General features: G+C 44.2%; 1 protein-coding gene across 29 annotated transcripts in view; it reads left to right on the forward strand.

Annotated features, from left to right (window-relative positions):
* The window catches only part of CAMK2B (calcium/calmodulin dependent protein kinase II beta), a 704,764-nt gene that overhangs the window by 102,024 nt on the left and 589,208 nt on the right, over nucleotides 1–13,532 (forward strand). For all 29 annotated transcript variants that reach the window (XM_069214308.1, XM_069214317.1, XM_069214303.1 and 26 more), the window contains exon 2: nucleotides 13,121–13,215. In XM_069214308.1, coding sequence (XP_069070409.1) covers nucleotides 13,121–13,215 — 95 coding nt within the window. The remainder of the gene's footprint in view (nucleotides 1–13,120; nucleotides 13,216–13,532) is intronic.

The raw sequence follows: 13,532 nt of genomic DNA on the forward strand, positions 1-13,532 counted from the left end.
GACAGACGTGGCACCCCTTAGTCAAAGTATTTTGTTCAAACCACAGTATATGGCTGTAAGGACATGAAGCTTACAGTCAAGGAAGCTGGGCGTGAGGGTGTCTGGTAATAATGCACAACTTATTTATCCTTCAATCCTCACAGTGATTTCCTCTGATCTGAAGTAGCTCTTGCTACAGAAAAGGTTGGAGACCCCCTGATCTAGAGTAAGCCAATACCCCCACCCCAGGTATATTTTAGCTATGCACATCGTGGAGAGGTAATTATAGTGCATAATGATAATTAAATTGGGTGTAGTTAAAGTGTGGGCTCGTATTCACTTTTTTGGTGTATTGAGGGACCCATGGCTGCTGTTTGTCTTAGATTTCCTCCACTCGTTGTTGTGCCCAGGTTTTGTTCAGTGCCCGCAGAAGGGAAGCAGAATGCAGGAGTTAGTGCTTTATTCATTATTGTCATAGCTTTGCACTGTACCCCATGTGTGAGAAGGCGCATAGTTCTTCAGATTTTGGGGGTTCAGTCCTGCCATATTCTCAAATCGCCTTAATTGCACCAACAATGGTTTTGTATATTAAGAATTGGCTGGAATGAAAACCAAAATTGCTAGTTAGGCTCTGGAATGTGATAACTGTACAACCTTCATATGACTTCCCAATTGTGCTAATTTAATTTTGTGTCCAATACTGAGTGAAGTGTGTATTAGCTACTGTTACATATGGGGTTTCTGGTTGGCAGCGGTATGCACCCTGTCCAGGCGGGAACCACAATCTTAGTCAGGGCAAGTCAGATAAACACTAAAAGTTAACCTGTGATCACCTTCTGGTAGCTGGGAACAGAACAGTCAGGCTAATCTAAAGAGGCAATGTGTAAATTGATTGTACAACACACACACACACACACACACACACACACACACAGAGTAACACAATGAAAACACCACAAAAAGACTTCACACCAGGTTACAAAAATAGACTATAATTTTATAAATAAATCAAGACCAAAACGACAGAAGTCGAGTTATATTTTTGTAAAGAAAAAAAAAGAGCTCTTGCGCTTAGAAGTAGTAAGCGCCAATTGGGGATATTCTGAATGTGCGGGACCGATGCAACGTCAACAGTTCAGGCCGACCGCGTTGGAGCGCCGAACAGGGACAAGAGTCACTCAGGCCCGGTGAACAGAGTACCTTGCTCCTGGTGCAACAGCGAGATGTCGGGCGCAGAAGGGTGACGCGCTGAGACTTTGATATCCTTGAGTCTTAAGCAACATGAGGCAACCTAGCAAGCCCTTGGAGATCACTTCAGTTGCAAGGCAGAGTGGAGCTCTCCCTCAGCAGGGTCAGAACACAGCAGGCACCACAACTGAAAAGCAGTCCTTCCAGTCATCAGTCCAGCAGAGTAACAGTCCTTGATGCAGTAAAGCAGGTCTTAGTTGTAGGTCCAGAAATGGTTTGGTGAGGACAGGGACCCAGTACTTATACCCACTTGTACCTTCGAAGTGAGGATGACTTAAAGGTAGAGTCTTTGAAGTGCACACAGGCCCTTTCTTCCCAGTCCCAGCTCCAGGCTATCTGTAGGGGTTAATCAGCCCTTTGTGTGGGGACAGGCACTCCCTATTCAGGGGTAAGTGTCAGCCGCTCCCTCCCTTCTTGCCGAGGAAGAGCCACCAGAATGCAGATGAGTGCTCAGACACACCTAACCTTCCTGTGTGTGAGGCTGTCTAGAGAAAATGCACAAAGTGTAGCTATTACCCACCCCAGACGTTTATTGGGCTGCAGGGATACAGAGCTGTTAGAGCAGAGAAATGTCCACTTTCTGAAAGTGGCATTTCTAAAATAGTAATGTTAAATCTGACTTTACCAGTAAGGAGGATTTGTAATTATAATTCCAATAATATGAAACATGGCATAGATACTCTTTCTCAGTCAGGAATTACACTGTAAAACTGTAATAAGGAATTCCCAATGTTAAGCTATTAACATTGGGAGGAATAAGGCTCACAGTAGTGAAAAACGAATTTGGGCCTTCAACTTACACAGCACCCTGCTCTATAGGCACCCTACAACCTACCTTAGTTGGCCCTTAGGTGTAATAAACAGCAAGTTTTAGGGGTTGGCAAAGGGTTTCAAATGCTAGGTCGAAGTGGCAGGAAAACTGCACACGCAGGCTCTGCAGTGGTAGGCCTTAGACATGTTTAAAGTCCTACTTGTGTGGATAGTACAATCAGTGCTGCAGACCCACTAGCAGCATTAAATTTACAGTCCCTGGGCACAATTAGCGCACTGTTCAAGGGACTTACAGGTAAATTACAAACGTCGATTGGGTATGAGCCAATTTTGCCATGTTTAAATGAGAGCGCACATGCACTTTAGCACTGGTTAGCAGTGTGGCAGTGCTCAGGGCCCTAAAGCCAATAAAAGCAAGGTGAGAAAAAGAGGAGGAGGAAGGCAAAATGTTTGGGGTGACCTTCTAGAGAGGGCCATTTTCTAACAGCTACATTCACTAGCTCGATCATGATCCACAATGGGAGGAATGGGAGAGAACAGAACAGCATTCCCCGATGTACAGTTGTATTTACACCAGCATACTTTGACAGTTCACTTTCACTTTCAAGTATTTGGTTCCTAAATTCCCTTTACTGTATATTACTTGTAGCAAGTTGGATTTTCCAATTATGTTCATCAGTTTTATTCATTTAAGATATGTGTCCACTGCTATCCACCTCGACAACCACATCATCTGGGCTGTGAAATAATATACCTCTAGGTTGGGCATCCTTACCTCCCCTACATCTATCAGACGCATAGCCTTATCCATAGAAATGCATCTCCTCTTTTGGCCTTAAAGCAATCCCGATAAAAGTAATCTCAGAAAAAAGATCCCAGAAGGGTCAAAGGAATGCCATAAAGAAGTACAATAACCTGGGGAGTATGATCATTTTGACTATTGTTAACCTACCCCGGGGGGCACAGTGGCATCCTGGTTCAAAATTGAATTGACTGCCTAATGCCATTAACACACCTGTCCAGGTTTCTCACTTCAGCTTGCCATCCTAATGGTATGTTTTTATACCCAGGTATTTGAAATGAATGCATCTGGTTTCCATCTTAAGAAGGTCCCTGCCTAGGGCTGACAATCATTGGTAACAGGCCTTCTCAGGAAAAACAAACGGGACTTATCCCCGTTAATTTTCAGGTCAGACATGTCCCCACGATCTGAAAATACTGTTATCACATGAAGAAGACTCATTTCTGGGTCTCTGAGAAATAGCAATGCCTCATATTTGTACCAGGCTGCAGCATGTGTCCTGCAGAAAATGTTTCTACCCCTCTCCTGTCCTCACACTCTTAGTATGCATGTCAGTGGTTTAAGTGTCAGCATAAACATAAAAGGGACACCAACACCCTTGTCTAGTTCCCATATATATATCTGCCACCTCTACGTGAAAACCTTGCCCCTTTGTTCCCTTACCAGTGGCTTTGGATACAGTAACTGCATCCATCGTAACAGGCTACCTGTCACTGCCATCCTAGTCAGCACTTAAAAAAGATACTACCATAACAGTGTACTGAAAGACTTTTCAATATCAAGGGAGGCCACAGTGACAGAGCCAGGTGTTATGTGCATTTGATCCATAATACGCTGCATTTGATCCATAATACGTAGCAGTTGGCACATGTTAATATGCATGCTCCTCCCCGGTATAAACCTGTATTGATCTGGATAAACCAGCGTAGGCGGATAAGAAACAAGTCGATTCACAATAATTTTACCAAGTATTTTAAACTCTGTGTTGAGTATCGAGTTGCCTATATGATTTGACATTGAGTGGATTCCAGCCCTGTTCATGGAACGCAGTTATTATAGTCTCCTGGAATTATTCCAGGAGTACCCCTCTATAGTAGGCCCCCATGTACATGACATGAAGTTGTAGTGTTAGATGTACCTAGTAAGTAGCTTAAAACTCCAGTGGCAGCCCATTTAGTCCCAGAGCCTTCCTCCTTGTCAGTCTGTCAATGGCTATCTTACCTCCTGAACCTCGAGCTCCTGGTTGAGTGATAGTGTATTTTCAGGGGTGAGGGACAATACAGGAATGGAATTCAGGTAATTCGTAATATGTGTGGAGAATGGCATCACTGGAATGCTACATAGGTACTGGTAATAATCAGTGAACGCTCTGAGCTCTACCAGAATGGATTCTAGGTGACCAGTGGTGTTCGTATGGAGCAAATGAGCTTAGAAGCGGTCTCTGATCTCACAAGCCAAGCTAAGAGTTTGTCCACTCTGTCACCTTCTTTTTGTTGGTGCGTCAGGTATTTTTTATAGTTCCAGCATTATAGTCATTCTACCGTGGTCTGGTAAGACCTTAGTTGCTGCCAGACGTTTAGGTCTAACTATCATATACAGGCACAGAAGTCTCCAACATGCGCATGTTATTCTCTGCCACAATTATTCCATCTTTCAATTTTAAGTTTATACCTTAGGACGTTTTGATACAAAGTCCTTTTGTGACTCTTTTTCTCACAGAACTAATGATCTTGAGACTCTCCTTTTGTAATCCTAGATCGAAGAATGCGTCGTGTCCGTGTGGATACTGCAGGTATCAAGCTGCCATAATGTAGTATTAATAGCGATGGGTTGTGGTCTAAATCAGTGCAAGATAAGTATTCTGGAGCTTGCGTAGTAAATCTGCTGTCCCTATGTACATATATAATCATGTATACCTTAGACAGACAAGAAGAATGAGTATTCCCTGTCCTCAGAGTAGAGCTCTTTCCAGAGATCGTGCAGACCCCACTGTCGAGTCCATTTATATAACTTGTGGGCTAAAAATTTACTGGAAGTATTCAGCAAAGATGGGAGTGAAGGTTCCTGGTATTAGTCTGAGGCCAAATTGTAGTCTCTGCCCCTTAGACCAAAGCACCCCACTTTCCTAGTCACCTATGGCGCTAGGTTTGCCTGGAATTGTAACTGACTATCATCTGGTCCATAAATGTCAGCAACAGTAAGTAGGCTTCCATCAAGGAAGCCCTCTGAAATTGTATATCTCCCCTCATCTACGACCCTGCTGGTTATGGTGTAGGGCAGTGGTTCCCAACCTGTGGTCCGGGGACCCCTTGGGGTCCGTTAAGCCTCCGCAGGGGGTCCGCAACTGCGTAGAAAAGTAAATAATATTAACAGATTAAGTTCTCAGCTTTCAGTAGTGACCCAGTGAGGGGTCCCTGGATTCCAATAATGATTTAGTGAGGGTCCCCGGGTTCCAGCAATGATAAAGTAGGGGTCCACAAAAGTCAAAAGGGCGGGAACCACTGGTGTAAAGCATCCCGTTGGCAAACTAAATAGATGAGACTAAAGAGAAAGCAGAGAATGAAGTCTCCAGAATTTGGCCTCGCTAGCTCTTCTCTTACTGGCTTAACTCGGGTAGTGTCTTGTGTGTCTCTTATAAATAAGCTATATGTACTTTCCTAACCTTAAGGAAGGTTTGTATATGTTATCATGAGGAAGGTATGACTCTTATTATGGAAAGTATATACACCATGTGTCACCCTGATTGATCAGATCCTTTCCGGGGCGGAAGAATATCCGATGGCTAGGGAGGAATGGCACATCGGTGCGCATGCATGTCAGCTATGCAATCCCTGCATAGTTATCCAACTCATGGCTGAATTTCATTAAGTTCGAATGCATGCAACGATATGTGGGCAGATTGGCAGTGGTCAGAACATCCCTGGTCATGACAAAACGTGCGCTGACCACCCTAGTCACAACACATAATATGAAACTAAACAAACTGAAAATCTTACAGAGTTGTATATTTGTAGAAACGTGGAGAAAATAGGGAGGGAGACACTTGATATGCTTTTGGAGCCCTGCCCCACCAATACAGACAACGTGACAGGCTTGCATCTGAGGGTATTCTACCCTGTATAGTCTGCTAGGGACAGGGACTAGGGTCTTGCCCTAGGCACCACAGTGGATACCCTAGCCCCTGTCATATAATATTTTGTCCATGCATAGTGTCAAGCAATATCCTTGGTGATCATAGGGGTGGTGGAGGCGTCTTTCTGGGATGGAGGCCCACCACCCGAGGTCAAAGACTCTGACCCTCAGTCTAATGTGTCCACATCACTTAGACAATGCTGTGTTAACTAAGCCTGGCACGCTCGAATATCCTGGACCACAGTGGCTCATGCAGCTGCTGCTTGTTCAGTGCTTTTGTGACGCTGCCTGGCCCTCGATCCCTGAGAGTTGTCTGAGCTCTTCCTCATTCAAGCCTCGTCATGACCCGTGTTCTCTAGCCATGTCCATACCTCTTCCAGGATCGTGAAAAAATTAGTCTTATCTTCTGCCACCACTCTTACTTTGGGCAGATAGAGCAGGCCAAAAGTTAAGTTTGTGCATTTCTGTGCCCACTTGACCTCCAAGAAGCTCTGCCTTTTCAACTGTGCCAGTTTTGTATAATCAGGGAAGATTTATATTTTTGGCCTTCCAGTTGTCCTAGCCATGTTTATTTGCCAGCTGTAGGATAGTGTCTCTGTCTGGGTAATTAGTAAGCGCCTGACACTCCTCAGAGTCACACCACCACATAAGACTATGGCGGTCATTCCGACCCTGGCGGTCATGGACCGCCAGGGCCGGGGACCGCGGGAGCACCGCCAACAGGCTGGCGGTGCTCCCAAGGGCATTCTGACCGCCGCGGTCAGAAACGGAAAACCGGCGGTGTACCGCCGGTTTTCTGCTGCCCTGGGGAATCCTGCGCCGCCATGGGGATTCCGACCCCCATCCCGCCATCCTGTTCCTGGCGGTTTTGGCCGCCAGGAACAGGATGGCGGTATGGGGTGTCGTGGGGTCCCTGGGGGCCCCTGCAGTGCCCATGCCAGTGGCATGGACACTGCAGGGGCCCCCGTAACAGGGCCCCACCATGATTTTCAGTGTCTGTCATGCAGACACTGAAAATCGCGACGGGTGCAACTGCACCCGTCGCACCCCTTCCACTCCGCCGGCTCCATTCGGAGCCGGCATCCTTGTGGAAGGGTGTTTCCCGCTGGGCTGCTGGGCGGCCTTCTGGCGGTCGCCCGCCAGCCCAGCAGGAAACCCAGAATACCCGCGGCGGTCTTGTGACCGCGCAGCGGTATTCTGGCGGCTCCCGCCGGCCCTGCGGATACCGCGGCCGGCGGGAGTCAGAATGACCCCCTATATGCCAGGACGTGCAGGTGTAGTGTATACACTCGCCACCACCCACAATTGGGGCAAGGGAGCGCACACGCAATGCCCCTCGCCTCCGCAGTCCCAACCAGTATAGTTCAGTGGAAAGACTGTAGCTGGCCCTTCCCTGTGCTCAGCTCCATGCTAGGAGTAGCACCAAAACTCTTCAGGTTCAGTCGCCACAGGCCACAATGCAGCACTGGGAGATGAGGGTGCACGCGGCCACTGTGCCATACCATTGCAGTCACCATGTGCTGCTATCTAGGGTGCCAAATCCACTTCACCTTTATGAAGCTGCCATCTTAGGCCTTGTCACCAGGTCTTGTAGGCCTCTAGGCAATGACTTCAAATGTCAAGATAACCAACACGGTGCGCACTAGTGTCAAAGGCTGCTCACCATGCACTCTGTTCCGAAGCAGGCAGGTGTAGTGGCCAGGATGAATGGAGGATTTGGAGATTTGGTCGACGGAGCGGGAGCACCTTTCTCAGACATCCACCATCCTCCTTGGCTCGGCCATGCCCTCAAATGAAAATAAACTTACATTTTCAATCAACGGTTCAGCTCCTACATGGTATTATGACGAACCAATTATTCAGAAATACAATACCTTAATTTTCTTTAAAAATATTTTTTTCCATAGCATATAGATCTGTGCCTTTTTTCTGCATTTCCCCATATGATGATGACTTTCATCTTGAATCCAAAATCAACCTGACAGCTCACATAAGAGCCAATATGATCAGCCAGTCTGTTCATCTATTGAAGGCATGACATGTGAAACTTAATGTAACTCTTAATAGACGTGACCATTTACTATTGGGTGCTTCATAAAAACACTTATCAGTGCTGAAAGTACTACAAGGTAAGGTACTCTTTTACAGATCTCTTACTTGCCTTTGTGAATCAGCCTCAAAACTCCCAACTTCTAATTAGTAAAAGTGCAAAGAGTATACAGTCCTTTCTGGTTATAGTCATTCTATATGAATATTTCCTGAATATTCCCATTATGTTTCTATTTTAGTTGTTTTGGGGCTAATTTACATAGGCGTGTAAGCATATGTAAAATGGTACCACAGAAGTACTAGTTTATAATTCAAAATGCCTTGTGGTGTCTGCATTTCCGATTCTGTGAAAGAACTACAGGCATTAGCTTTTTGTTGCATCCCTTTATTAACTGCACATGACGCAGCAGCCCTCATCAGCAACAACATACTACATTTCCAAAGAGGCATAGGGAAAATAGTAGTCAATAAGACTCGATGGTATTCCGTATTCCTATATGTATTCCTTTCTGTTGATGATCCTATTCTATTCTTCACTGCTCCCTCATCTGTTAAGTGCTTCCTTTTTCTGTGACACCCTGTTTGTTGAGCTTGACTTTTGTTCTGATACACTTATAAATTGTTTTTCCTCATGAACATGCTTTTTTTCTTAAAGCTTGCAGGTTGTGCTAGTGTGGGACTATTGTGTTCAAGTGAACGCTGTGGTTCCTGCCAACAGCTAGGTGGTGAGCGAACACGGCCGACTTGAAACCATGCTAGTAAGCACCATAGAATTCTGCCATGCATGCTCACAGAAATCGGGTCGCTGGGCTGCAGATCTTAATAGCGTTCAGACTCTCCTAGTTCCTTTAAGTACTAACAAGTAGGCATTTATTCCAGTTTCCAGCATGCAGCACAGCGATCATAGTTACTATGAGGAGAAAGTTAGAGATTTTGGGGGTTATTACAACTTTGGAGGAGGTGTTAATCCGTTCCAAAAGTGACGGTAAAGTGATGGATATACCACCAGCCGTATTACGAGTCCATTATATCCTATGGAACTCATAGGAAAGGGCAGTGACCATTGCCGCTGACCATTTCGAGAAGTAACTCATTGTCTGGGCTGCTGTCCTCCCCGAAGTCCTTGCCGAGAGGTAAGACTGATTTCCAACCCATAGTGCTGTTGAACACTAAGGTCCAGAGTGCCAGATTCCTCCAAGTTCAAATGGGAGAAAAAGCTCCCTTGTTCATGTCAAACAGTATTTTTTTAACAGGATTTTCAAATCCTGCATGGATTTGTGAATCAGCAGTGGCTCAGGGAAGTAATGGTCCAAATGGCTCTGAAATGTAACCTCTTCATTCCTAGACTGGATCAATTTGTGAATGCTAATGTCTCAAAAACTACTGAATGGATTTACACCAAACCAAGCACAGGCACTTTCTTGAGTAAAGCTCTGTTTATTTGGCAAGTTTGTTATAAATTGGATTTGTTGCGTTTTCTGTATCGAGGAGAAAAGAATCTTATGGGAGTTAAAATTGGAAATGTGACCTTTGGTCCTTCCACCAAAATTGAGATCCCTGCTTGACGTATCTGCACGAAACTTCCCAAGAAGAACTTAAACTTGATTTACTTTGTTTAAAGTGTAGTGTAGATGCATACAATGGCACCAAAGTTAAGAAAACATAAAGTGACTTTTATGAGGAAACTGACCCAGCCATAACAACATTTATCCTTGCACACCAACTTTCCTTCCATTGCGAAATGCTTTCTTGATTTTATAAAAATACTTTTGTAATTGATGCTAGACAATAACTTCTACTCGACCTAAAGAATTACTAGACAAGCAGCCGATTTTCAGCACATCTCAATGACTGATAGTGCTACTGTTCTCACAGGTACCAACCAGCGTTATCATTCTCACAAACCAGCCTTGAGGCAATGATGAAAGATAACCTGGCTAAAACAATTTCTGACATGCTCTTGATTTATATGGTTTCCAGTCTTTAAAGTGGCCATCTGCCTCGATTTGAAGGGCAAATTAATTAATAACAATATCATACGTTCCTCTTTTTCGTAGATACTGGTAGATAAGATTTGTTTCTATTCTGAGCAGCTCGTATCTCGGGTTTGAGTGACTTTCTTGTGTTTTTCATTGGTAGGTGGAGCAGCGCTATCAGGTTGGTGTCTTTTTGTCTGACCCTTGTCATAAGCACAGGTGTTCTGTTTACGTTTACATTCTGAGAAGTAAATAATGTTGATATGGCCCGACACACTCTGGCCCTCCGCATAATACCCGTTTGCGCCTTGTAATGTTGTTTTTGCTGGAGGCTCTAAAGATTTTCATATGAGGGCGGGGCCAACTACACCTCTTATTCAGGATGAATACTAGGTATTATTGAGTGTGCCCTCCAAGAGTCTGACAAAATCAATGTTGTGAGTCCAAACAAGTTGTTGTGTGTTCCAAGGTTCAATTTATTATAACATGACCACTTATTAGGCCTGATGATGAACGCCGCCGCCCCACGAGCCTCCACCTTACTAGACCTATCCCAGCAAGCCAGAGGCGTCAGCCGGGGGGAGTCCTCCCTGGCCTCCGTGAGGTCTGTGCATCTTCCGTCCTTAGGAAGTTTTCTCTCCTTTCAGAGGGCTGTCCGAGCTCAGCACCTTTACTCCCAGCAGAGTTATCCGGCAGCCCGCCGTGCTTCACAGCTATGGGAAGGCACTCTTGTATCGATTTCCAATGCCACAGGGATTGGTCTCTACGTGTAGGCATGTCCAACCTCCTCTCCTTCCATCCCCCTCCACACCGTCACCTCTCAGCAGCTTTTCTTTCGCGACTTACTGCAACCGAAGGCCAAAAAAACTGTGACTGGACAAGGATCAGAAGAGTTGTTACACAATCTAACCAATTATGTATATGTGGTTGGAAACGAAGTAAACTAGATGAAAATGTATTATTTAAAGCGTACGTGGTTTCAGTGATGTGAGTAAGTCTTGGATGAACACGTGTGAAATGCCACTAATAAGTCGAGAAAGAGGAGAAGGAGGAGGTAGGAGCTGTGGTGATGCCATCGAGTATTCAAATCTGCAGTGTTGCAGTGAGGCTACTGATAGGGAGCTAGTATATTGCCCTTGTCAGTTATTGAGGTAATCTGATTAACTATGTATTTCTTATCTGCTTTTCCCGAGCTCAGGGAGACAGTGGCAGGCTGTAGGTGGTTGGTCCGAAGAAACCTTAAGTTTCATAATTCTGGGTGTGCTTTGACTAGTTTTTGGCTATCAGGCTAAAACGTTTTGTAAGGCTGTCACCAGATTTTGAGGAAGAATCAAAATTATTTTCGAGTAGCATTGTATCATTGTGACGGAGGTGTAGAGAACACTTGCACTCTGGGAAAACACAGACAGGATCTCTTGCTCATCTGATTCTGTCCATTGTTTCTTGTAGCGAATCTGCCCGAAGAGCCAGGTCGTTTGTGGGCTTTGGGGGCCATCAGGGAAAAATCACCTCCCAGCTTATGCCCATTTAATGCATAATAGTCAATATCGTTGTTATGACATTTCTACATGCTTACAGGGCCACAAAGTGGTCTTAACTATGTCAGTACTATATAGTACATTACACTAACAAACGTTCATTTAACAGCTTCTGTTAAGCATTTTAATGTATACAAATTATATTGTAAAATGTAATGTTACTACCTTTTGTGCGAGTGTAGCTACACTTGGTTAAAAAAAAACACAATGAGCTTGCTGTTGAAAAGCAAATGAGTTTGGATTTAATGTGACAGTGCATGTAAACCAAGGCTTGAAAGTTGTGCTTCCTTGCAGTAGCATGTTAGATTTGGTCCTATAGGCTTTTCCAATTCTTGGTAATGGTGGTATGGTATTGGCGGAGTTTGTGGTGGCGCTACTAAAGTGATCTTTATATTGATGGGGGTATTGGTAGTATCTGGTGCTATTGGTGGTTGTGGTATTGGTATCATTGCTTGTACTATTGTTAATGGCATTGGTGGTGGTGTTGCTATTGTTAGTATTGCTGAATTCGATTCTGGTTGTCTTAGTGGTGGTGCTGGTAGTGGTGGTGTTGCTGGCTTTGGTGGTGGGATTGGTGATATTTCTGGTATTGGTGCCATTGATGGCACTGGTGTTGGTTGAGCTATTGATAGCTATGTGGGTATCAGGTGTTATTGGAGTTGGTGGAATTAGTGAGTTTGATATTATAAGTGATGTTATTGGTGGTGGTGGCACTGGAATTAGTATTGCTCATAATGGTATTGTTATTACATGTGGTAATGATGGTGGTAGTTTTGGTGATGGTATTGGTGTAGGTGGCATTGGTAGTAGAGGTTTTTCTGGTGGAGGTATTTCTTGTTATGGTATAGGTAGAGGGATTGTTGCTGTGTGGTATCTGTGATAATGGTATGGTATTGACGTGATAAACAGAATAAGGCTGTGTTAGGGTCAAGCACACTCGAGTCATGGCAAAAGCATTGAAACAAAGCCTGCTGCATTCCACAACGATACCTTTATTTATAGAGTGCATGTATGAGATACCTTTATTTATAGAGTGCATGTATGAGATACCTTTATTTATAGAGTGCATGTATGAGATACCTTTATTTATAGAGTGCATGTATGAGATACCTTTATTTATAGAGTGCATGTATGAGACGGCGGATTGAACGCAACACGAAGTGCGATAGATGAATCTTTAGATATAAAATAGGCCCTTAAGTTCTGCCGCGTATAATTCCACAGGAGTTAGAATAATACAATAAACAGCCAGTCTCATCAAAGTGAGAAAGAAAAATTCCTCTGAATGAACTAAGATGTGATTGACAATGCGTCTAGCCAGTGGTTTGAAGAGGTTGATTCTTTTAAGTCATTTGTTCAATGAGGTCGTCTCAAACCCCTCTCTGTGTGTTTAAGCAATAGGGATTTCAAACAGTTACAATGTCAATTAAGGCCTAAAATGAAATCAGTGGTTGATTTAAATTGGACAGTAAGTGAAGGATAAATCCTGATTGACAACAGTTAATCTCCAGAATCCCCATTATGTATAGTTGTTCCTCGACAGTCTTGTGCTCTTGTAATGTAATGTTGCATACATGCGTGTGCACTCCTTTATTACTGTAACTTACACTGCTCTTTCTTGCCAGGGGTGCATTTTCCGTGGTGCGACGCTGTGTGAAACTTTGTACTGGACACGAGTATGCAGCCAAAATCATCAACACAAAGAAGCTTTCTGCCAGAGGTAGGAATCTGCAAGTCTCAAACACAGTGTGAAATGTGCATTAATTGTGCTTAAATCAACCAGTTTGAGTTAGAACAAGCACCAGTCTCTATGTAGCGTCACTCAAAGTCTTGTGCATTCGGGTTATTCGTTGTGTATTCGAGAATGCTCTAGTTTAATAGAAAACTTAAGCCCTCATCTCAAACTATGTGCAAATCCCGATAAAGGCACAAAGTCATACTTTTCCCTGAATCAGAATTCCAACTTGCGTGTTTATTGCACCCTCGCAGTTGTGTTTTCCCACACAGTTTATGGCAGGTAAATCCGAGTGAATTTTT

The sequence above is a fragment of the Pleurodeles waltl genome, chromosome 11, assembly GCF_031143425.1.
Source record: "Pleurodeles waltl isolate 20211129_DDA chromosome 11, aPleWal1.hap1.20221129, whole genome shotgun sequence".
Classification (NCBI taxonomy): domain Eukaryota; kingdom Metazoa; phylum Chordata; class Amphibia; order Caudata; family Salamandridae; genus Pleurodeles; species Pleurodeles waltl.